The following is a 26473-nucleotide window of genomic DNA, read 5'->3' as shown; positions in this document are numbered from 1 at the left end:
GACGCCGGCGAGCTTCCCGCCGGCGACGACCCGCCCGGGGCGCATCGTCCTGTTCACCTCTTTCGTGGCTGCCGGGCTGGTGCCGCCATTCTCCACGTTTTTTCTTCAAATCCTCGACACCTACGGGATCCAGCTGGTGCACCTGAGCCCTAATTTGGTCGTCATCCTGGCGGTCTTCGCCCACTTCTGCAAGATGTTCATGGGAGTGCCGCCATCGGTGACACTCTTCCGGCATTTCTTCGCGCTGCGATCTGCCGGGAAGAAGAGGGGTTTCTCCACCGCGGGCGTCGCGGGGTGCTGCAGCTTCCGGCTGCGGGACGGCCTGGGGGAGCGATACATCCCCCAAGTGCGGCAAAGCAAGTGGGAGGAGTGGCGACACGATTAGTTCTACGTCGACGTCAACCCCCACGACCGTCTCACCCTGCCGGAGGTGGCGGCGGAGCCCCAGAAGGCAACTTGGGAGGTCCCGCCGCCGATGGACGCGCGCTGGAGTGCCATGAACCACACGTGCGCGTATTTCGTGCGAAAAATCGCGTGACTTGTGACTTGCGTGGGTGTGGGGGTTCCTCGGGTGCCAATTTTTTTCCAATTTTTCCGGCCCCAAAAACATCGATTGGCGCCCGACTATCACTACCGGCTGAAGCCTTCAACTGGCAGTGATAGTCTCACTTCCGGCTCCAAAAACAACAGTGAAACCCCTTTATAGGCCGGCAGTGAAGAGGGTTTTTTAGTAGTGTGCGACCATCACATGCTTGCTGTATATATGTACGTGTGCATACATGAACGACCACACAAACATAACATATTTACTATTGATAAATCGTGCCTGAAATTTTATTAGAAATAAATTATGAACAAGTCACTTATTATAATCTAACCATTGGATTTACGAAAAACCGCACATGCCCGTCCTTTTCCTTCGGCACAGAACCTAGCCCATGTGCCCATGGAGAGCCTCTATCACATTGACTCCCCCAGCCCACTTAGATCATTTTCTTAATAAAGAAATATATTTATTTCGGCATCTGCATAAGATATGCACTCAATCATTCGTTGTTACAAAGTTGAGCCAAGGGCCATGAACGAAATGCCAACAAATTGCTTAACGCCAAGAAAGCAAACATGATGAAAATGCACTCAAGCATAAAGCTTATTTGGTAAACATCCATCCATATTTGGCGAAGATTTCCATGACGGTTGTCTCCAGAATACTGTAGGCCCACTTCACAATCTTCCTTTCCATGCCTCTTTTTGCAGTGAGGACCAGTAGGGAGCCTAGGTTCCTCTGCATATAGTAATAAAGTAATGTTGTAGTAAAAGATATTGTATCTACTACTCACTTATGATGTCACTACGTGTATATAACTTGATCTCGGCATACATGTAGTTTACATTCGATTTGGTCTTAAAACCGGGTGTGACAGATTGGATGATCAATCTTAGCGCTGATCCTCTTGAGGTTCTTCTCCAATCTTGAGATGAGCTTGACAATCTTGGGATCCATCTCTTCATCACTTGAGGTGCTTTGCTCATCTTCTTTATTGCTCTCTTCATCTTCATCATCATTATCTTCGTTTGAGTTTGACTCTTGCTTTTGCATTCTCATCTTCTCTTTCATATGTGGGCAATGAGCTTGATTACTTTTGAGGGCAAGGTTTTTGACACCGGATGAGGATGAACCTTCAACCTTCATATTCATAGTCATCTCACTGGCGGTGATCTTGCCGAGAACTTGGCTTGAAGTCATCTTGCTAATGTTGTTGTTGTCGTAGATGATGGACACAATCCACTTGAACTTTGGAAGAAGAGCTTGAAGTATTTTTCTCACCACTTAATTGTCTCTAATTGACGTCAAACCTAGCCTATTAATCTCATTGACAAGAATATTTAAACGTGAGTATATGTCATTAACACTTCCATGGGGAAGTTGTTTAATGCTATTGAGCTCAGAGACTAACACATGATATTTATCATTGCACATATCCTTTGTGCTTTCATGTATTTCAATGAGGTTAGTCCAAATATCATGAGCATTGGTGAGAGAATAAACTCGATTAAATGCATCAATGCTTGGAGATGATATAAGGATATTCTTCGCTAAAGCATCGAATTGTCTCTCCTTGTTTGTGACACGTTGCTTTATCCTCTCTTCAATGACTCTCCAAATATTTAAACATTTGGCTCGCAAATAACAAGTCATTAGAATTTTCCAACGGGGGAAATGAGTGCCGTCAAAATATGGAGCACTACCGGTATCCATCCCAACCCCAGACGTCACAATTCACTAGGCGGTGAAGCCTAACCAATCAAAATTAGAACACGGCTCAAATGCCACTTGAATTGGCATATCCTTATGAAAGGCGTGAGCCCCGACTCTGATACCAATTGAAAAGATCGGTGACGTCCTAAGAAGGGGGTGAATTAGGATACTTAAAACTAATCGGCTCTAAAAACTTTACAAGATAAGCCTATATCAATTTCTATCTAAATGTGCTCTAGGTTTATCTAGTGTGTCTACTCTACCGTTCAAAAAGGTTTGTAACCTATAGCCAATCCTAGCAAACTACTCTAGGAAGGTAAACATGTAAAGATAACCTATGGTTAGATATTCGACACGAGTCTTCACAAGGGTCTTTCCAACCCAATAGAGAGAACTATGAGCTTATAGTGGCCCTTGGCAATAAGGAGCACCAGGGTCGCGCTCATGTCATGGGTGCTAGAAGGATGGCTTCCCCAAGCATCATGACTCGTATAGGAGTCAGGAGAGACCCAAAGCTATGCAAGAACATGAGATGAATGAAAAGTTGGAACAACTCGAAGCAAAGTGGATGGCGACTCTCCACCAAGTCGTAGAATAACTGCTAAAGCAATGACTCAGCGGTCGGTCACAGTTAGGCTTAATTGTTACGACCAGCCCTCCGGTGTTCGTAGTAGTGTTAGGTCTACCCACGGTGAAGTAGACACCGGCATATATTCGGTGGACCACATCCAGAAGGCAACATCGTGCAAGCTCAATGTTCTAGTTGAAAATATTTCAGTTGAGGCAGCCCAAGAGGGATCATGCATAACCGGCCGATAGCCACTAGCTACGCAAAGATCTATGTGTATAGGGTAAATGAAGCCTATTGTGGCATTAGGCTGGGTATACCCGCAGATGATGGGATCACAACTTTAGGAGATGCCCTCCACAATTATATTCTATGGTACAAGAAGCATATCGTCTTGGCAGATCTGGCGCCAACCTCCCAGGAATATTTGATGCTGATCTCTCCTGTACATCTCCCGTCAGCTTCTCCAGTACATTTGTCGTTGGCCTCTCTAGGCCCTCACTTTTCTTTGCCACCTGCTCTGTAAAGATCATCACCTATGCATCGAGAGCCAAAGAAAGCAAATAGTGTGAAGACTACACAGGAGAAAAAGTCAGGGTCCATAACCTCTCCTATGAAGCAATGACATCGAACGCAAGCCGATATGACTAAGAGGTCAAAGGGCAAATCAAAGCGCAAATCGTGCAATGAGCCTTCGCCTAAGTCAAATGGTGACAAAGTGCAAAAAATGCCAAGGATATGAAAAGAAGGAAGTTCCAAAAGAATACGTGCAAGGGTGCCTGTTTTGCATGGAGGCATAGCTAGCTAGCGGCAATGCCATGCGAGTTGAAACGAATGCATCCATATTACATGAAAGCAACCAATGAGCTGCGCATGTATTGCATCATTGCGGCATACAAGTATAAGCAATTCTTACGCCCATATGGTAAATTATTGATATCTTTCAATGACTTGCATGTCATGTTCCATTACGACAAACTCAACGCCCAGCTTATGAGAGTTTGAACATTGCAAGTGTCTAAAACCTCATAGTTCACGTAACTCTTGATAAATGGCATGCCTAACTATTTTCTTGATTATAGACACATGTATGTGCAATACAAAGCCCTCAAGGAGCCTGGCAGATTGCTCAGCCCCCAATCAATATGCCAGACACAAGTCCAACATGTTCCTACTAAAGTTGTGAAATATGTGACAAGCGCTATGATCCAATTGCAAGACAATGAGTACATTGCTAGCGCCTACATGTTTAAGTAAGTGATTCAATGAAAATACTTTTGATTTGGCACGTGGTAGAGAACCTAACCAAACTCTTGTTGGCTATGATACATGTGCGATAATCACTGGATTATGGTTATGCTGAAGCTGCATCAGAGCTTGATGGTGTTCTTCGACTCCACAAACTTCCCAAAGTCCTCGTACTAAGAACTAATAGACCTTTTGCAAAGGTAAAAAAATCCTCTACAAAATGTTAAATTATGCTTGGTGACAATAGTTTGGTCTCATTTATATACAATGCCTTCGAGAACTATGTCGCTAGAGGTGGGAAGCATGACCCGAGCAAGAAAAAAATGACCGTTTGTGTTAATTTCCCGGTAATTACTAACACTTATGCATTTTACTCGTAATTTGTAATGACAAAGACTTCACAAATGATGATACTATTACTATATTATGTATAGTGCAACAAGCAGCCATCAGGCTCCGTATGCTGTGGGTACTATGTGTGCCACTTTATGAGTAAAGTGAAGGGCTTCCATAATCTTAAGGAAGTTTGTCACTGCACCGATACTTATACCAGTTTCAACTCCATATGTGTTTACTTAATGTAGCAAGTTTTTGTCATTTTCATAGCGCCGGCTTATATATGTTTCAAAGCGCATTTCACGGTTCAAAACTTAACAGAATCTGCAACAGAACTTCATCTTGAGAAACATCATCAACTCAAACAGCTTATTTTATGACAATAACAAATAATGAATGTGAGTTTTCAACCACTATATATTGTATATATCTTGCATTCTAGAATGTGACTTATAATTTTAACTTTATTATTGTCATTTTATTGCTATGTGAGGAAATAAGAGGCAAGGTGAACTTTAAATTGTTGTTCATGCTATCTTTATTTCGAAAGCAAACTTTTGAATGTGAATGTCAATGTGAAATTCATGAACCGACAATGAACTTCCAATGTGAATCGGAACATGTATGAATTACTGACCGCGATGTTGTGTATGAATTCTAAATATATGGCTATTTATATCTATGATGAAATGAATGTATGGTTGTATATGCCTGTGCCTTTGTGGTATATATGTGGTGTAATTTGTCAGTTCATTGTCGGCTGATAAACGATAGTCATCCTAATTGGTTCGTGACTAGAACCGATTGGGATAATGATATTATCCTAGTCGGTTTTTATTTTCAATCTTCCAGCTAGGTGATTCATCAACGTTGATCGACCAAACATACTATGCACACAACAATGGAGCGCGAGGACGCACATCCCATATTTGCCACCATGATTATTCCATCTCGTACAAAAGCATATCTTTTATTCATTTTTCCCTTTCATACCTTTCTTTTTTGTTGAAGAAACCTGCCACGAGAAGACATATTGATAGCAATATTGAACCATGAAATTAGCATGAACACTAAATCAATTTTTTTTGCACCAAAAAAGAAATATTGTTATTTATGCATGACACAACCTCGAAGCCTTATTACATACTGTTGATCCATTAACATGCAAGCTTTGACGTGCCACAAATCAAATTATACAAATCAACGGATGTTTGCCTAATATTGCACACATAATATCGACGGGGAGCTGTATATGTAGGATTTCAGGAACAGCTGTATTATATATGTCCACTCAGGTGTAGCTCTGGATTATCCTGGCCAGTGATGAGTATGTCCCCACGCACGCGCAGCAAATTCCGACCACGATGATGAATGAGCAAGCTGCAATCTGTGAATCGAACAGATCCGATTAATAGGCGTGCATGATTCTCTAAATGGTACCAATATATATATGTAGGTGATGGACTCAGATTACACAGTTTTAGTTTGACCCTGTTTTATTGCAATCATATTCATATCGTATTTTTTATCGTTGTGCTATTTCACTTGGGATATCACTGAAGTAAATGGTTTAACCTTTCTGCTTATATAATCGTGAAAGAATGCAACATTGGAAATATCTGCATATTTTCGTACCTGATACCAAGTCACTTTTTTCTTAAGGATTGCCAAAAAGCACGCGCATGGTAGAATATAGGTCTACAATGAAAATGTATTTTAGCCGCACCAATTGGAAGCATATAACATCTTAGATGAACACGAAAATCTTACCACAAGCATGGTGAGCAAAGAACCAACCAAGGCCATCACAAGTCCTGTGAAAGCTCAAGAACAGAGGTTGTTGGATGGTGCCATAATTGGATCTTATACAATATGGACATGAACAGTACACCGACGAAATGAACTTACCAAAGAAGGGTACAGATAGAGCAATGAGGAGGGTTGACACCACCAGTGCTGATCTAAGCATGATTATGTTCCAGTACTTCTGTTGATTTGGTGGCAGCAACTCCTCCAAACTCATAGCCAGCGGGATTATGGTTAATGCATATGTGAATATTCGTTAAGGACATCGTAGGCAAACCAGAATACAATAGTTTGAGAACGTAACAAAGCAGGTATGGTATCCAACAAAAAACATGTATTTTTGAACCACTTATTAGGCAAGATGCGTCACCATGATTAAACCCATTTCTAGTCCATCCTTGTTTCGATCTAGTCAACTATAGCTGTACCAAAATTTGTACTAAAATCCACAGTGCAAAGAGCTACAAGAACACACTTCATCTGTTTGATTTGTGAGACTGAATCACGTTCAAGGAAATAACTAGCACATCAAGGATATTTGGTTATTGGATTTGCCACCTGCAATAAATATACAAGAGATGAGTATTGTCGACAGGATTAAACATGAAGGAACCAAAAGTAATTATACAAAAAAGCTACTCGATCAGATGAAAGATCCGAATAAGACCAGTTTTGGCAATCGTGACACTAAGCAAATACAGTGTTATATGACGAAAACTTGTGCTAGCATGTTATGATTATCCCATACACTAAGCAAATACAGTGTTAAGACCATTTTGACTTTGTTGCATAGTAAAGACTGAAGAAAAAAAGGAATTTGGAATGGTTTGGGCAGCGCAATTACCGTAGTCCAAACAGCGACCTTTGAAACCACTAAATTCTCTGGTAAATTGAGTGTGAACTGAGACTCTGTCGCTTCACCAAACATTTTGTATCCCATCACCGCAGCACCGGCAAACAAAATGGTAGACAGACCAAAGCTGACAAGAAACATCAACCAAATCTGAAAGCTGCATTTCAAAAGAAATTATGGAATATGGACTAATGTGGGTCGTCCCGATTAAGCTAATTACCAAGTAAAAAGAATTGCAGGGAACTGGTTGCGATTCTTCAGGGAAGAATAGATGTTCGGAAACACCCCATGCCCTGAGTAGCAATAACCATACAATCCAATTGCAATAGGTATTCCTGGGAGGTTCAGCGCGGTCCCTTTGTTCTCAAAGCCGACATTGTCAACAACCCCAACCCAGAACAGGCAGATGACTACAAGGATCGATGCAATGACACCTCCAGCTACAAACACAACAACATTGTGAGAATTAGTGTGTGGTACATGCATAGGGTACATAATATATTTGAACTACTTCAGAGCATACACACAAACTGTGTTGCCTGCAATAACGAGGCCCAACAAGATGAAAAGCAACAAGCAAATAGAGACCTGAAAGATAGCTCAGACAGCTAAGGTCACGGAGCCAAGTGGTCGGCATGACTATGATGGTAGTCAAGACTGCGAAAAATACATGAGAGTTCAGTGTCAAGCTCCCAATTGTAAGGTGTGCATTGGGGAATAGTTTTGATAAATTGTCGCTCTCCAATATCAAATACTCGATGCAACAGGCCTGCACAACAGATTAGGACCAATTAATACTTTTAATCTTCGGAAAGCAAGAAATACTACGTTTCGGTCGCAACCAATAAAACCCTAAACCTGCTCTGTGCATTTATTTACTGAAAGAATGAAAAGTTTCAGGTTGCCCAACTCATGGCCTTACAAGTGTCCGAGTGGTTGGTATTATTTTGTTTCTTGTCTAACCCTAGCAGTTTCAGTTTAAATATCAATTATCACATCACATTTTTAGATAATGAAAGTACAACTATTATCACATAATATGAAGTAGCACGCATATGAGCTCATGTTTGCATCGGAGGTGAGCGTTTTTCTGAAGGGAACCCTCTTTTTTTCTTGAAAGATAGCATTATAGTTGATCTTGTTGTCTGGTTGCCTCGGTACATAATATTACATATCAGAGCCGTGTGTTTTTTTGTATAGAGTATGCAAGTGGTTGGCGTGAATTGTTTTAATGCACTATTTGGATCGGCTAATTCTGATTGAAATAGCTGGTTGGTAATTAAAAAATACTTACGTACAATTCCACATACAGGATTATCTGCAAGCCACAAACAAGGGGGGGAAATAAGTTAGCACAGCAGCACTCTTCCATTGCATATCATACTGAAATGTGCAGAACTTGAAGCACAGTTGAATGTATAATCATAAGCTGAAGGAGATTTTACCGAGATGACTATACGGCCGGTGGTGCCAAAGGCGGCATGGCCAATATCTGGGTATGTCTCAAGTTCCTCCTTGCTGTCCAGGCAACTGCGCAGGAGCAGACCAGTATACCATGCTAGCAGAGCAAATAAACAGAGTATCACCAGTCCAAGCCAACCCCCTTGTTTAACGGCATAAGGTGTTGATAGGATTCCCACACCACATAGTACATTTATTCCTGCACAAAAGCATATAAATACTCAATGAGAAAACAAGAGAATTTTATCATCTCGAATTCTAAGAATTATCTATGGTGCAAAATTTATGAGAGCGTTCAGGATAAATATAACATTATAACAAAACTTTCACAGTAGACCTTCAAAATAAATTTTTTGCTACTTATGGCATGTTATTGTAGGTGCAAGAAAATGTCTTCTACGAACAAGTACAGCGAGAGCCTCCTCTAGTGAGGAGACTCAAACTTGGAGAAGAAGTGGAGAGTAAGAAATACCGATGTGTTTACCACCAAGAGATTGACCCTTAGCCTGATGGTCATGGGTCTGTATTTATAGTGTCATTCGGTGTGTAAGCATATAAATATGCTCTTACAGAGATAGCGATGCGAGTTACCGCTATGCTACAGGGACTTGGGGCTAGTCGAATTACATAGTCTGGGTTCAAGCGGAATACATTTACCCCTAACTAGAAGATATTATCTATTATGGTAAATACAATGGTGTAGGTGACCCATAGGGTGCGATACTCAGTCGGTTGTCAATTGCAGCACGACGCTGTACTGTCCTGAATGTTAGAATGACCTCCACTTGCACTGGGATGTCAGGATGACCACCACTTGCGCCGGCATTAAATACCGATCACTTCCTTGCAAGCGGAGGACAGCTCATGGGCCCCTTCTGGCCGATTTTTCTCCAAGGCTTGATGACCCACTCCTCGGGCTTCGGAGAACTTGCCCAGGCTCCGGAGGACTGGGGCTCTGGAGAGCTCCAGAGCCCGGAGACCCAAGAGTCCTTCAGGGACCCGAGATTCACAGGCATAGGCTGATGGGGCCAAGGGCGTCGGGGTCCTTAAAGGCGGCCCCCAACAATCCCTTCCGGAGACCAACAACTTCCCCTGTCTCGAGAGGCAGTGGCCAGAGGATTCACGATCTTCGGAAGCCAGACTTCCGGTTGAGGATCCAGAGCCCAAGGGCTCCGGAGGAGTTCTTGATGGCGACCCATTAGTAACGTCTGCAGGCTGGGGTATTTCCCCCCAACAGTACCCTCTCATCCACTGGCCTCAAGGTATGGAGGGACAAGCGGATGCAAAATGAACTAGCTCCAGCCCAGCATCATAGTCAATATATCCTAATATAGCTTCTCACCATTGAGGAGCCTCTCCGTGATGACCATGAGTGACGATGGCGAAGCTTGATGGCGACAGGTACGTTGAAGGAGGGAGTTCATGACCCCCTCAGCAATTTACCGCGACGAGGCCTAACAGAGTCAATGCGCTCCAGGGCCTATGCGGAGTAAGCCCTTCAGCTCCCTTGATGGTGAGTCTTTTGGCCACTTGCACCGTCATGATGGAGGTTGCGTGTGGCAGCAAGGTATTCTCCTTGTTTTTTGGCCTGGGTAATGGATGACGTGCGGTACTGGCAATGTGTCTGACAGGGTAATGTGCAGGTTTGCCTGACAGGCTAATGCACAGGTCCTGTGCCCACGACCCTCTCATGCACCGAAAGAGGTCTGAGCCATAAATGCGACGAGACGTACACAAAAAACTAGGGAGCCGCCGCAAGACGTCCCACATGGACACGGATCGACCCAAGGCATGGCCACAAGCCCCCCTAGGGGAGTAATTGGGAGTGCCGCGAAACGACACACGTGACGACTCCGTTTTCCTCCCCTGGCGTGCGCAAGCAATTGGCTCGGCTATAAAAGCTAGGGGTCACTAGTTAATCCTTCACCGCTATGGCTTGAGTATGTCGTCCTCTTCCTCCTCATCGTCACAGATGACAATGGTTTCGACTGGCTCGTCGCTTCCGACGCCAGCGTCAGTTCTGCCTGCTGTGGTGCCTCCGAGGTTGAGCAGTCCCACTGGCATGCTTGCAAGGTTGGAGCCGATGGCCATCGTACTTTCATCCTTGCAGAGGGAGTCACCCCCCGCCGCTTTGTCTCGATCTTCAGTCCGACCGGCCACTCCAGTCGAGATTATCGATACCTCTGATGATAAAGGGGAGGTCAACTGGGATCTCTGGGAGAAGGAGATCGACAAGGAGGAGAAGGCGGAAGCAAAGAAGGAGGCATCCCAAGCAGGAGGGAAAGAAAGCCGCAGAAGAGTTCTCTTCATCCTCGTCCTCTGACGGCTCGGGGGTAGGCTACTGCATCAGCCTCCGCAGTGGTAGGCTGCAGATGAAGCGCATACACCGCATCATGCACCGCTGCTAGGGCTCGTGGTTTCCTAGATAGTCATCTTGTACTCTTTCTCCCCCTGGTTTTCTCTCTTAGGATTTGTCAGTGCTTTCTTTGTAGGCATCATTTGGATGTACAAGTTATTAAGAAGATAACTAAATCGTTTGTTTCTTTATGTATCACCGGTTAGTCGGTGCTTCCTTTGTAAGCGTCTTTTGGATATACAAGTTATTAAGAAGATAACTAAATCTTTGGACCCGCTCATTGTTTTTCCTTGGATCAAAATGCATGGCGATCGTCCAGACGTGTAGCCTTTCGTGTTTTTGTGTGCACCTAAGCCTCCATGCCTCACCTTTCCCGACCCCCTCCCCCCCCCTTCTCGCATGCTGCGGTTTTTTGGCGGGCGAAGGGTGTGATGGCAGGTATGACTGTAGGGTACTAGGTGCAACTGGAGCGACGAAGCCTCGCATAGGTTTAGGCCTAAATACGACCGCGGCATGTTGTATTGAGGTGCGGAGGGTTTGGTTCCCGACGCCTTTGGCGAAGGACATGGACCTTGTCGTTCCTAGCGGCGGAGTGTACAACCGCTTGTGAGGTCATGAGACGAGTTCTTTGACGGAGGCGAGGTGGTCTCGGAGCCTAGTGGCGGTGGAAGGAGGCGAAGCCAATGATTAAGGCCGAGGGAGACAGTTTGCGACCCCTTCAGCCCTGGTTGCTGCTAGATTCCAGCATGATATGAACATTCTTCTATCCGATACCAGTATATACTCATTTCCAAATTTGTTCCGGATTTCCAACTCAAATCGATCCATTCGGAGCCGGGCGGCAGTTGCGGCAAAGGGAGGCAGTCTACGGCCCCTTAGCCACGACGAGGCTCCGGGGGCGGGGCCATCCGAAACCGCCGCTAGGCGGTTACCCGAGGTGGCGCTGATGACTAGGCCGAGGGAGGCAGTTTGCCACCTCCTCGGCCTTTAACCGCGGCGAGGCTCCGGAGGCGGGGCCATCCGGAGCCCGATGGCGGTTGCCGGAGGTGACACCGATAGCTAGACCGAGGGAGGCAGTTTGCAACCCCCTCAGCCCTTAACAGCGGCGAGACTCTGAAGGAAGGGTCATCCAGAGCCCAGTGGTGGTTGCTGGAGGTAACACCGATGGCTAGGCCGAGAGAGGCAATTTGCCACCCCCTCAGCCCTTAACCGCGGCGATCTTCCGTAGGCAGGGCCATTCGGAGCCCGACGGCAGTTGCCGGAAGTGACGCCGATTGCTAGGCCGAGTGAAGCAGTGTGCGACACCCTCGGCCCTTAACCGTGGCAAGGCTCCGGAGGCAGGGTCATCCGGAGGCCGACGGTGGTTGCCGGAGGTGACGCCGATGGCTAGGCCGAGGGAGGTAATTTGCGACCCCCTCGGCCTTTAACCGCGGTGAGGCTTCGGATGGCCCTCCCCCTCGGCCCTTAACTGCGGAGAGGCTCTAGAGGCAGGGCCATCCGTAGCCCGGTGACGGTTGCCGGAGGTGACACCAATGGCTAGGCTGAGGGAGTGCCTCTGCCTCCAGAGCCTGACGGCGGTTGCCAGAGGTGACGCTGATGGCTAGATTGAGGGAGGCAATTTGCGACCCCCTTGGCCCTTTCTGGTGGCGGTCGAACGGAGAGCGCATCTCACACATTTCGTGCAATGTGCATTGCACGGAACGTTGTTCCCCCGACCCCCTTGCGTCTTATGGTCGCAAGCGGGCGGAGGGCGCGTTCTATCAACGCCATTGTCATGTATGCCACAAGTGTATACATGCGTGCATGCATTTATGTATGTGTATGAAGTACTTTTTGGGTTAATCAATAAGCTGATTTGGACCTGACGGTACTGAGACTGTGCCCGTTCCACACCTCCCCAACATATAGCAATGCCGGAGGGTCTGGGACCTCGACGGTACTGAGGCTCTGCCCGTTCCACACCTCTCCGACATGTAGCAATGTTGGAGGGTCTGGGACCTCGACGATACTGAGGCTATGCCTGTTCCACGCCTCTCCGACATGTAGAAATACCGGAGGGTCTGGGACCTCGACGGTACTTAGGCTATGCTCGTTCCACGCCTCGGGTCTGGGACTTCGACGGTACTGAGGCTATACCCGTTCCACGCCTCTCCGATATGTAGCAATACCGGAGGGTCTGAGACCTCGACGATAATGAGGTTCTGCTCGTTCCACACCTCTCCGACATGTAGCAATGTCGGAGGGTCTACACCTCGCTGGCACGGAGGCTATGCCTTCAAGATACCGGAGGGTCTCTTACCTCTCTGGCATGGAGGCTATCGCCTTCAAGATGCCGGAGGGTTTTCTTAAAACATCTCCGTGTGCGGAGGTTTTCAAAGATATCTCCATTTTATGGAGGTTTTCAAGATATCTCCGTTTTACAGAGGTTTTCAAGATATCTCCGTTTTACGGGGGTTTTGAAAACATCTCTATGTTGTGGGGTTTTAAAGTGTTGTGCGCCATTTGAGCAAAGGTGTGACTTAAGTTTTACTGTATACTGTTTGAACAGAGATATGAGTTAAGTTTTACTGTCTACTGTTGTTACCAAATAGTTATCTGCTGTAGAGGCCCCTAACAGCTAGGCTAACTACTTTTAGAGTACGCTGCACTTTATGTCTTGAAAATTTAACCAGCTAGGAAAATTGTTGCTAGGTGGTCATGGGCGTACTTTTGCCAAAATAAGGCCTCCCCAGCAGGGTCGGGGACCCGAAAACCCTCGCAGCTCCTAGACGGGGAAAGGGTTGGTCTCTTCGGCTCGTGTCGTCCGCCGAAGGGTCTTGGCCTCGCGAACCTTTTGGACACCTAGGGCCCTCCTACCGGAGCCCTCGTCCTTTTCCATGACCAACTCACCTAGTATCGAACCCAGCATGGGAGGCACTCCGGAGGTCCCACTACTCCGGTGGTTCAGGCGGGCCCCCTACTCCGAGGGCCAACCGGACTCCGTTCTGGCTAGGGTTGTTGGTGTGACTCAATCCTCGTCGCTGGGGTATTGTACCGTCGGTGGCAGAGTAGGAGGAGATAGAGCAGGCCGAAGTGGCTCGGTAAGGTCCGGAGACCTACCTGGTGGCCCGTTCTGGTTTTACGACCCCTGGACCGCCTATCGCCAGCTCTTTCCCCTACCAAGTGTCCCGCCTGCCTCCCGAGGTACTCCGTCCAGAAGGCTATAAGGCTTCGGCTATCGGTATTATGGCCACGCCCGGCTTCGTGCAGGATGCACCAGTACCCTCCCTGTGGTACCGGAGTCTACGGTCAGCGTTGAAGGTGTTGGCGGGATTTGCACGTACCAGAGCTTGTGGTCTCTCCGGAGCCTCCTTCCATTAAGGGAGGTAGAGGAGGCTGCCCGGCAGCCAGATTCTTAGAAGACACCAGCTCGACAAAGGTGTCCTGAGCACCGTCACAAGAGACGCCGTGAGGGTGGGCCCAGGCGTGAGTGCCCCTGGGCTCGAGCGCCCAGAACCACTGAAGGGCGGTCTGCACGGCCGCGGCCTTGGGCGTAACCCCTTGGGGTGCTGCAAGGTCCTCGCTACGCTATTGTTGGAAGGCCTCCGGACCGGCCAGGGCCTCAGCGCCAGCCCGGGCCATGGCCATCGCCGGGTCGGCGGTGGTCAGAGGGTCGTAGTTCCGTCCGGTGGCGGAACTGGTGGATGTACATAGCTCGCATGGTTGTGGTGGTCGTGTGGACCCTCGCACAGGCGTGGCCGAGGAGTCAGTTGCCTATGTTGCAGTCTTGATGGTCTTCTTTTTAGGTGACATCCTACCTCTCTTTGTACTTCTCTGTTCGACTCTCCACGGACGACGCGTTGTTAATGCAAGAAAATATCTTTCACAAACAAGTTTGGAGAAGAAGTGGAGAGGAAGGAATACCGATGTGTTTACCACCAAGAGATTGGCCCTTGGTCTGATGGCCAGGGGTCTGTATTTGTAGTGTCATTTGAGGTGTAAATATACAAATATACCCTTACAGAGATAGCGATGCAAGTTACGGTCATGCTACAGGGACTTAGGGCTGGTCGAATTACAGAGCCTGGGTTCAGGCGGAATACATTTACCCCTAACTAGAAGATATTATCTACTATGGCAAATACAGTGGCGTAGGTGACCCAGAGGGTGCGATACTCGGCCAGTCGTCAATTGCTACACAGCGCTGCACTATCCCGAATGTCAAAATGATCTTCACTTGCACTGGAATGTCAGGATGATCACCACGTGCACCGATATTGAATACCGGTCACTTCCTTGCAGGCGGAGGATAGCTCGTGGGCCCCGTCTGGCTGATTTTTCTCGAAGGCTTGATGACCCACTCCCCGGGCTCCGGAGAGCTTGCCCAAGCTCCGAAGGATTGGGGCTCCAGGAGGCTAGGGCTCTGGAGAACTCCGGAGCCGGAGACCCGAGAGGCCTTCGGGGACCTGAGATTCACAGGCATAGGCTGACGAGGTCAAGGGCGTCGAGGCTCCTTAAATGCGCCCCCCAACAATCCCTTCCGAAGACCAGCAACTTCCCCTGTCTCGAGAGGCAGTGGCCAGAGGGGTTCACGGTCTTCAGAAGCCAGACTTCCGGCTGAGGATCTGGAGCCCAAGGGCTCTGAAGGAGCTCTTTATGGTGAACCTTTAGTAATGTCTGCAGACTGGGGTATTTTCCTGTAACAGTTATAGATCCAACTTAAAAGAATCCCACATACTAAAACTTCATGGTAACTCCTTGGGTAAAAGAAGATAAAACCGCATCGCTATATTGGTAACTTTACATAATTTGATAATGGGGCTTGTCTTTTGTTTTCTCTAGAACGTGATAATGTGGCTTGTTCATGGAGCAAAAGTACAGCTTGCAGATCTATTTTCTGTGTGACCACTGCCACATTGTTGTGCTGACTCATCAACCATGTGATGTCGATATTCATACGGAGAACAAGAAGCAAAGTCGAATTGGTGGACCTGTGACGCGGCGTATCGACAAAGAGAATAGAGCATACTGAAGCAAACATAACTGACCATCTGATGCACTTGACGCTTTATGCTTAAAACCTCTAACCACTTAGCTCAGCAGAGCTGATCCAAACGTACGTTTGCTCAAGTAAGCAGTAACAGTTTGGGCCATGGACTCATGCTTCAGTGCTATATCAAATAAAATGGCAGAGCTGGTCTAGATTTAGCATTTGTACATTGAATCTGGACATTTGGTCTGTGGGGAATGCGTCTAGGTTCAGGTATTCAACAATGGCACTTCACAAGAATATTCTGCGAGGCTGATGATTGAGGGCACTATTATCAGGACGAATTCACAAAACAAGCAAAACCACTTCTGGACAGCCGTACATGCACGCTGTATAAAATCAGATCTATTAACTGATTTACTAGTATCAATCAATTAAACCTAACATTACCATGGCATTTCTTTCCCAGTTCAGAAATGAAACCACATATCCTCAAAAAATCATAGAAAAGTTGTAGGTGCTTACCGTTCATCACTGCCTGGGTGTAAGAGCATTTTTGATAAGGAGAGATCTCTTGACCAACTACCAATGGCTTTTGATCCTCAGGGATCTGTTGCAAAGAGGGTTTTCTTGAGGGCAGAAGGTATTGGGAACTCTTTCGGATATCTTCATGTTGCTGCTGCTCATCACTTGTAGTGGGGCGCAGAAGTGGCTTGACAAGATTAGAGTTGATTTCAGGGGTTTTGCCCCGAAAAGAGTTGGTGAGGAAAGAATTGGACAATCTGCTTAGAGTTGGAGTCCCTAAGAAACTCAGATTGGGTGACTGCACGGTACTAAAAATGTCAATTGATTGCCTGTGAAAAGGAAAGACAGAAAAAAAAAAGATATGTTATTAATTCCATGTGATCTTTTACAAAACAAAAAAAGAACTTGCAGTAAAAGAACATGCAGAAGAATCAAACATTATACCTGATATAAATTAAATAAATCTTGCCCTGAGTACTAATCCAATATGCATACTAATGCAATATGCATGTTGGTTCAATCTCACGTGCCAGGGAGTTGCAAGTATGAGCAATTTTATAAAAACGTTTTTCCGTTTGGCGTTGCTATCATCCATGGATGTACATTGTATATTTATATTTGTTGAGGGGTAAAGCATGTAGGTACATTAAATTCATCAGATTCACTACGGAGGCAGTGAGTACTATTAACCAGATGCCCTTCGTTAAATTGAAAATGTTAGAAAATGAGCTGAGCAGGAAATGTTTCAGAAACAGGGAGGAAACCAGAGAAATGGCAGCTGTTGGTCCACGGTTGTGAGCTGGATCGAGCGATTGAAATGCCCAAGCAAGAATTATTTGGTTATGAGCAACTATTAATTTTTTTCTCCTTCAGTAAGTCTAGGCTAGGCTAAAGAAAAGATATTATTTCTTCTTTTTATTCAAAATAGTGGACACCATTTTTTTGGAGATACTAGTCAGAATCATCCTCCTTGTCAAAATAAAAATGAAAGAAAGAAAAAGAGAAGGAGGATTGATATGAAAAAAAAAATGGTGGTCAAAATGGAAATAGGAATAAAACTTTTGCACCTTGAATACAATAACGAACTGATTGTATAGCTGCGCATGAGCAGCATATCTTATCCAGGTAGGCAGAGTGAGAGATGCAAAGAGGGAAACGGAACGAGTCGATGGATCGCAATGACGACCACAGACAGAGACACGGGATTGCATTCTCGGCACCACGTCGCCGCCGCGGCCATGGAAAGGTCGCCTTACTCTGCTTGTTCGATAAATGCCATCATCGCTCTGCTCTCCGAATGATAGTATAGATAGATGGATAAAAAAGAAGTAGGATTGATGCCGTACGTGGTGGTGAGCAAATTAAAAGATGCAGCATGCATGGCAGGTAATTGAGAGGATGGGGAATGGAAGATGGAGCACCCACAACCACCGCTAGCTGCAGGCACGAGCAAGCAAGGACAGACAGATAAGGCTCTAGCTACCAGTGGTATATGAGTTGCTGCTGCAGATCCACTCATCAATCATCTAGTCGGTCCGTTCCGGAGATGAAACTTGAATTCCAAAGCAACGCAAGAGAAGAGAGGACACAGACTCATGAGGAGAGGAGAGGAATTGACCTGTAGCTCTGCGGCCATTGTTGGGTGTAGGAGGAGGAGGGGGTGGGGCCGCGTGGGCGTGGGGTGGCGCAGGACGAGGAGGAGTCGGAGTCGGAGTCCAAGTCGGAGCCTGGTGAATCATCACGGGTGGCGTTGGCGGCGGCGTTGGATTGGTGGTCGTCGTCGTCGCTCTCGATGATGAGGTTGTGCTCCGACATGGAGCTCGTCGTATTCATCTCCCGCCCGCTCGGGTCTCGCTCGCTCGGGTCTCGTCTGCTTTTATTAGCAGCAGCAGCAGAAGAAGAAGAAGAAGAAGAGGCCGCAGCAGCAGACAGCAGGAAGCCAAGAGGATTCCTCCGGAATAGATTGATTGCCACTTGTATCTTGTATGTCCCTCTTGTTGATCTATCGAATCACTTTGCTAAATATCTTGTATGTCCTGTCACTCCGGCTGCTTCTGAGAATATTAGATATAGTAATAAGTAATCCAACGACGACAGAAGCATTATGATTTTATTAGAGGCTCTACTTGTTCACCTCTCTCTTTCTTCTCCGTGGCCCGACGACAGCTACCAATGGATGGATGGATGGATGTCGGATTCAGATGGGCAGCGAGCGACCATAGATTTGTTTGCATTACCATCATCTGCATCTGCATCTGCATCTGCATCTGCATGCTGCTGATTTTTTATTCGATTTTTTTTTTATTTTTTGAGTGGAGTGGAGTGTGCTGTGCTTCCTTCACGTACACGATCCCATCCAAGCCCAACAGTTTCTTCGATTACTAATTGGGCCGCACAGAAGAGTTTTTTTTTCCTCTGGTTGTTAGTGGATGGGATGGGAACAAGGCCCAGCCCAGCCCAGCCCTACGGAGGAGAGGAGAAGAGAAGAGGCCTCGTTTGGTTGGGTTGGAGAGTTTTTTTATTTTTACATTTTCTAATTTAAAAATTAAATAAATAGTTCTCGGTAAAAAAAATTACAGGAATAGACGTCTTCTGTTGCTCCAAAAATCTTAAAATTTTTTGTATATGTTCTATAATCCATGTGCAACCTATTTTAATTGGATTCACTTAAAAATCATATGTATAATTTAAAATAAAATTCTAAAAAAAGTACTTTTATAACTTCTAGAAATTGTTAGGGTCATCAAATAAATTCTCAAAAGTCTAGAAAAATTCACTAATATTCTTCTTATACGATGGACTAATTTCTAAAATTATTTTCAGCCCTCAACCTCCCCGAACAACCAAACCCCTTGCCGCTACTTCACCGCTCCGCCTCAGGTCAGGTATCCTTCCAATCCTCCTTCCTTATTCTTCCCTTCCCTTCTCTTCCCTCCCCTCTCAAACCCTCCTCCCTCCTCCTCCTGCTTATCATCATCATGATCCCTAGTGTGTGTATAAATAAATAATAAGGTCAATAGAAAAAGCAAGGAAGAGGACGACGATGCCGCAGGTCCCCGGATCAACAACGCCATCACCTCTCCCTTTGTCACCGATGAAGGTACTCTCTGCGCTACCACTCTCATCTCTTACTTCACCAGTATTTGTGGCGTTGAGCATGTTTTGTGTGTTTCTGTTTTACAGCGCATAATGTTGTCCCCAGGCACGAAGCTCTTCAGCTAGCTGCGAGGATGGGCATGGATTTAGTTGAGGTACAATACTGCATGCTGCATTTCACTTCCACTCGTTCTGCTCATTTGCTTCCCCCCCAAAAAAAAGACATTTTCGTAGTGATTCTGAACTACTGACTCATGGGTTTCTAGTATGGCACATCATATCTACTCAAAGAACACGCATAAATGGAAAGATTTTAGTTCTTCAGCTTTTACCTAGGGTGTTTTGCAAAGGATGCTCACATGGGGGATGTGAGTGTCATGAAGGTTTTCTTCCTTGCTTTTGGATGTGATTTAAGATGTTGATAAGAGTTGAACTACATGCTTAAGGATACTAGGATTGGCCGAGTTTCTCGTATTTTCCAAGAATATCCTGTTAGCCTTTAGGAGAAACAAACGTGAGCATTTGTTTTAATTACTTCAATTATCTTCATGTTCATCGTTATTTTATTGTGCAGGTCCACAGAAAATCAGACCCTCCTGTATGCAAAATCATGGATTTTCACAAAGAGAAGTATAAGAAAGAAGCAAAGGAGAAAGAACGATTAAAAACCAAGGTATTCTACTCCTTAGTGAATCTGCTACCTTCTGTCCTTACTGGTCAGATTCAACACACCTCATTGGTCCTTAAATCAGGAAAATAGATAATAAAAAGAAAATTCTAGAAATTCTCCCATTAATTGAGAGATAAAGAGTAAGTGCACCGCTTATGTCAACTAGATCTGTTAGTTGGGCCAGATTACAACTGTGTAGATTAACTAGATCTGTACAGCTGTATAAAATAAATAGAATTATATTTTTCAACTGTAAGGATTGGAAGGGAAAAATATCTAGTGCTCCAGCAAGGCCATGGAAGATGCAGGAAAAGGTACCCGCAGCACTGCCCCTGAATCACCAGTTGCTGGCAATGATAGCGAAGACGAGACAATTTAATGTGGTTTGGGAGCTGTTGATCAGGCCATCTCAGATCATGTTGACAAAGCAGCTGCCTATCTTTCCAGTGAATCTTTCGCCCAAAAAGAAGGGCATGATAGAGGATTTAAAAGGGAGTTGAATTGGTCGAGATAAGGAACCTGGGGAAACCAACAGGTAGCTGCTCAAAGACAGCCGACAAGAGGAGACAACCAAGGTTTGAGCCAAGGAACATCCCCGCGAGATCATAGAAGAAATGTCCACCACGCGGTGAATGACAAACAAAGACCTCTGGAGCAGCATAACCGACCATTACCAAGGTTCAATCAAGGTAGATTACCACAAGACTCAAGAAACGAAAGGAGAGGTCATTCTCCATTGAATGGCACAAGCAAGAGTTTCGGAATCTTTAATACTCCAAAGCCTGCGTCATCTGAGTTGAGGAAGACAAATGATGCATCTACTAACCCTGACTCGCCGAAAAGCTATGGGATTTTTAGTTCTTCTAGGAGAGAATCTGGTAATAAAAGCTCGTGAAATAAGATACCCGACAAATAGCCGTTCATCCGGTCTGAGCAGATCTATACGGTGATGAAGGACTCTGGTGAGAAGCAAACTGTAATCTTGAGAAATATTTTATTTCATTGAGGAGCTGTCGAGAACTCTTAGCTTGTTCACAACTTAAATTGTTTGTTCTCTCATTGGAAGAATCATATGTATTGAAACTAGAGTAGCATTTTTTTCCTTTTTGTTTAAAGGATTATCATAACCATCATCTGTATAAGCACATAGTACAACGCTATGGGATGTTTTTTCTTTCTTTCTTTGAGTTTTGCCTGTTAAGTGAAAAGATCAAATCTAACAGTTTTGAAGTAACAATTGAATCCTAATGAATGGGAGATTGAGAGTGTTTTTTTTTTTTTTTTGGCTGTTGCCGGAGGAAATGGAAATATTGAATGATAGGACAGCAGACAATGCAGACGAGATAGTGTTCACTTGTCTTTCGCTTTTTTCCTCGTGTGCTTGTACTGGTAGTACGAAGAACTCATATATGGACGAATCATCCGAAAGGAAGGGAGAGAAATATTCTATTCTGCTGCACGAAAGAAATATGCATGCTAATTGCATTGCATAGTATTGATGATAAGATTTGTTATTTTTGACTGGTACCGTGACTTAGATTTTTATTTTAGTTTAATGGACGATCAGATGAACAGTACGCTAATCAGATAAATAGTTCTTTTATTAGATAAACAGTAACTTTCGATTGATGAACAGTAGCTTCCGACCGGTGAACAGTGGCTTTCGGTCGGTGGTCACGCCCAATGACCAGGCGACCAGTGACTATGATTTGTTCCTACAGTTAGTCTCCGGACGGATGAAAAAGTTGATCAAATCTAAAAAAAGTCGAACTTCATTAAAACATATTCAGATAGATTATATGGGAGTTTTACGTGTTCAAATAGAAAATATATGTTTGTTATAGGAAGTTTGGAGATCAGGTAGATATAGCCGAACTATATCTGTAAGTCTTGTTCAGTTTGAATTAGGAGTCTTGATCCCTTATGAGCTGATTCCTGAATAAAATTTTGCTATGGCACCTCCTGTTACTTCTTATGTGCCAATTTTATCCACACCACCGTTTGAGCCAATAGCAAACCCTATTCGGCTTGTAGCCGATTATACTAAAATCATGCGAGAACAAGTAGCTAATATGCTTAGAGAGCAATTCGGCTTGAAGGTTAGAAGGAAAACTCGTGCATACCAAAAACCATATCCCGAACACTATGATACAATCCTATATCCTTGTGGTTTCAAGGTTCCTAATTTTGTAAAATTTACCGAGGAGGACAATACAACAACTAGTGAGCATGTAGGCTAGTTTCTTGTACAATTAGGTGAAGCTAGTTCCAATGATGTACTGAAAATTAGATTATTTCCTTTGTCATTGTCTAGAACAGCTTTTACTTGGTTTACATCCCTTGCTCCTAATTCTGTTCATGTGTGGTCTCAATTAGAAGAGAAAATCCATGAATATTTTTATAGTACTAATACTGAATCGAGGCTTTCACATTTGACATCGGTTAAACAAAAACACAATGAACATGTTGCTGAGTTTATTAGAAGGTTCAGAGATAAAAAAAAACCGATATTTTAACTGGACACTTTTTGAAAAAGACTTAGCCGAATTAGTTTATTTGGGTTTGTTGTCTTATTTTAAGGAAAAACTGGAAGGTTATGAATTTTAGGATGTTAGCCAAGTTTTGCAAAGAGCTCTGGCATTAGAAAGCCGGGCTAAAGAATCTAGAAATTTTCAGAGATCAAATGATAAATTTAAAGTTGATCGTCCTAATGTTCACATGCTGGAGTATGAGTTTGAGAATTCGGATGATGATGATGCTGATGTGTGTGTAGTCGAATGGCATAATTCTTACTCTCATGGTACTAGCGATTGTAATATTTTTCGTCGATAGATTCAATCGACCATTAACGAAGGACGATTGAAATTCTCGGAGATGCAAGTTGACAAGCAACCGTTCCCGGTTAATGTAATTGATCTCCAGGACAAGAGTGTTCTAATTCGACCAACCCAAACCGAATCAGCTAAAGGAAAAAATGTGATCGTCGGTGAAGATAGGCCAAAACCTTTGGAAGAGAACAAGAATTTGCTAAGAGAAGTGCTACTTGAGAAGACTCCCGGAGGCAAGGAATTAATCAAAGTTGTGTTGAACACTTCGACCCCCGGGGGGCATAGCAATGCTACGAAGATCAATTAGAAGAAGTTGATGTAGGTGACGGTAGTATTACAAGGCCGACATTTGTAAATAAGAATATGAAAGCCGATTACAAGGTTAAAGTAATCGAGTTACTTAAAGAGTACATAGATTATTTTGCTTGAAATATCATGAGATGCCAGGACTTAACCGAGAGTTAGTAGAACATCAGTTGCCTATCAAAATGGGATTTAGGCCCTATAAACAGCCCCTTAGAAGGTTTAATCCTAATATGTATGATCGGATCAAGGAAGAAATAGACCGATTGTTGAAAACAGGGTTTATTAGGCCATGCAGATATGCTGATTGGATTTCAAACATCGTCTCGGTGGAGAAGAAGAGTAGCGATAAGTTACAAGTTTGTATTGATTTTAGAAATTTGAAAAAAGCTACTCCTAAAGATGAATATCCTATGCCTATAGCCAACATGCTAATCAATGATACTTCAGGACATAGAATAATTAGTTTTCTTAATGGTAATGCTGGGTATAATCAAATTTTTGTGACCGAGGAAGATATGTCTAAAACGGCTTTTCAGTGTCCTGGTTTTGTTGGTTTATTTGAGTGGGTGGTTATGACATTTGGGTTGAAAAATGCCAGTGCTACTTATCACAGGGCTATAAACTTATTTTTTCATGATTTGCTTGGTGTCATATTAGAAGTATATATTGATATCATAGTTGTTAAATCGGATGGTAATGATTCTCATTTAGCTGATTTACATTTAGCCTTTGAAAGGATGCGTCGGTATGGTTTGAAAATGAATCCACTCAAATGTGCTTTTGGTGTGTCGGCTGGGAAGTTTTTAGACTTTATTATACAAGAGAAAGGTATAGAGATAGTGTCGGAGGGTGAACTCCTCAAGCAGGGATCCGGAGGGACCCCCTTTGAGATTCGGCCAAGGGGATGATTCTAAATATGTTTTGCGGGTGAAATAAATGGGCGTAAATGTGATACAGGTGGAATGGAATGATCGGATGCAGAAGTAGTAAATGCACAGGAGGTTTTTTAGACAGCTTCGGGCCGCACTGAGTGTAACACCTTACTCCTGTGTATATGCTATAAATGCTCTGAGAATGTCTCTCAGAGATGTTGCTGGTTATAAGAATATTTGTCTAGCCTAGAGCCTCGGGCTCCTTGTTCTTCAGTGATCTGAGCTTCTGTGCTTGTACTGAACCTATATCTTCTTCCTCGTCTTGCTGTCCTCAACTTTCTGTGTCCCTTTCACTGGGGAGCCCGTCCCGCCTTAAATACTCGCTGGGTGGTAGCGTGCCCAGAAAGGGAGGGTGCGAGTTTTGAGGCACCATAAATGGAAAGCAACCATCATGGGTTGTTGCGTGAAGTAACTGGGAGGGTTGAAAATGCGCCTCCATCCGGTCTTGTTCGTCATCATGCCGTTCTGCAACGGGCGCCGCGGAGGGGGCCCACCGGGCAGCCACTGAACAGCTCGGCGTGCCCGCTCGGTCTTGTACACCTGACACAGCAGGGCGGCAGGCGGGGTGCCTTGGGCTTCGCGATGTTATCCCGAGGCGCGCCGGATGTCCCGCGATGGGACCCGTGCATTAAATGTCCCCACGCCTCCGTGCTAGGCCGTGGCAGGGACTGACAACGAGCGTGGCAGGAGCAGTTGGAAGCGACAGGCCACGCACCATCTTAAATGCGGCATCGGGCCTTTCACTGGTTGACACCTCACCGCTGGACCTCTGTGGGGGCCACCGGTGAAGGACTTCTGAGGTCCTCGGGGAACCGAGTGCTCGGAGATCACTGTCCACAGCCCCGAGCACTCTCTCCCGGATATGTCCTTTCTTAGTCATCGGGGAACTGAGTGCTCGGGGGCCACTGACCACGGCCCCAAGCACTCTCTCCCGGAACTAACTTCCTTCGGTCCTCGGGGTACTCGGGTGCTCGGGGGCCACTGTTCGCAGCCCCGAGCACCCTCCCTCCCGGTACATGGCTTTTCTGGTCGTCAGGGGACTTGAGTGCCCGGGGGCCACTGTTCACGGCCCCGAGTACTCTCTTCCCGGCACTTGGTCTTCTCGGGTCATCGAGGAACTCGGGTACTCGGGGACTACTGTTTATAGCCCCGAGCAACCTCTCCTGGGACTTAGTCTTCTCGTACCCCGCGGAGATTATCCCCGCGGGAGGGCGCAACGTGGCAAACTGCTGACCTGGCCTCGGGACTCGAGGACCCCTGGTTCCTGTGTCACCGACAGATAGATCCTAATAAAATAGAAGCTATACAAAAGGTTCATGCGCCTACTTGTAAAAGGGATGTGCAGAAATTTCTGGCCAAGGTGAATTACCTGAGAAGATTTATATCAAACTTGTTCGGGAAAATCAGTGCTTTTTCACCTATACTTCGGTTAAAAAATGAGACCGAATGTACTTGAGGGGCAGAGCAGCAGCGTGCATTTGATGAGATTAAAAAATATTTATCTACTCCTCCGGTGCTTCAGGCGTCTAAAGCCGAATTACCTTTTCGGCTATATATTGTTGCGGGAGATAATGTGATTGGTGCTATTTGGTACAAGAAGTTGATGGTAAAGAGCATGCAATCGCTTATTTGAGTCGACGTCTTTTGGAAGCGGAGACAAGATATGTCTTTATTGAAAAATTATACTTATCGCTATATTATGCTTGCACAAAGTTAAGGCATTATTTGCTATCCAATACTTGTGTAGTACCATGTCAAGCCGATGTGATTAAGTATATGTTGCAAAAGCTAATTTTGAGTGGTAGAATTGGTAATGGGCTTATGCGCTTATAGAATATGATTTGGCTTATGAATCTTTGAAATCTATGAAAGGTCAAATTGTAGCAAATTTTAGTGTTGATCATCGGATCAATGATAAGTATAATTTAGATGTCGGTTTTATATCTGTTAAACTATGGAAGCTTTATTTTGATGGTTCGGCTTGCGGGGTTAGACAACGTGTTGGTATTATTTTTGTGTCACCTAGAGGTGCTATTTTTGAAATATCTTGTCGTCTAGAATATTTTTGTGCTAATAATCAAGACGAATATGAAGCTCTCTTGATAGGATTAGAAATTTTGAGCTCCATGGGTGTAAAGAATATAGAGGCTTTTGGTGATTCGTTGCTAGTTGTGCAGCAACTTTCCGGTAATTATCAATGTTTCGACGGATCACTAAATAGTTATCTTGATAAGTGTCTAGACATTATTGCTGTTTTGG

The 26473-nt window shown here is 45.0% G+C and overlaps 2 protein-coding genes across 2 annotated transcripts; one reads left to right on the top strand and one right to left on the bottom strand.

The window, feature by feature from the left end:
* Nucleotides 1–5478: 5478 nt before the first annotated feature.
* LOC133922892 (amino acid transporter AVT1C-like) lies at nucleotides 5479–18444 on the bottom strand. The gene is made up of 12 exons (XM_062368420.1): nucleotides 18001–18444; nucleotides 16383–16711; nucleotides 8517–8731; nucleotides 8366–8389; nucleotides 7660–7840; nucleotides 7292–7511; nucleotides 7063–7198; nucleotides 6757–6776; nucleotides 6321–6463; nucleotides 6183–6226; nucleotides 6048–6110; nucleotides 5479–5799 (listed from the first exon to the last, which is right to left on the bottom strand). Exons 1-12 carry the CDS (start codon nucleotides 18213–18215, stop codon nucleotides 5704–5706), a joined length of 1686 nt encoding a protein of 561 aa, XP_062224404.1. The 5' UTR covers nucleotides 18216–18444; the 3' UTR covers nucleotides 5479–5703.
* Nucleotides 18445–18570: 126 nt separating this feature from the next.
* Nucleotides 18571–20331, top strand: LOC133923281 (translation initiation factor IF3-1, mitochondrial-like). Its single transcript, XM_062368683.1, has 4 exons — nucleotides 18571–18651; nucleotides 19395–19482; nucleotides 19566–19633; nucleotides 20053–20331. Exons 1-4 carry the CDS (start codon nucleotides 18571–18573, stop codon nucleotides 20236–20238), a joined length of 423 nt encoding a protein of 140 aa, XP_062224667.1. The 3' UTR covers nucleotides 20239–20331.
* Nucleotides 20332–26473: the final 6142 nt, after the last annotated feature.

Source organism: Phragmites australis, chromosome 6 (genome assembly GCF_958298935.1).
Source record: "Phragmites australis chromosome 6, lpPhrAust1.1, whole genome shotgun sequence".
Taxonomy (NCBI): Eukaryota; Viridiplantae; Streptophyta; class Magnoliopsida; order Poales; family Poaceae; genus Phragmites; species Phragmites australis.
This window is presented reverse-complemented; position numbering and strand designations above follow the sequence as displayed.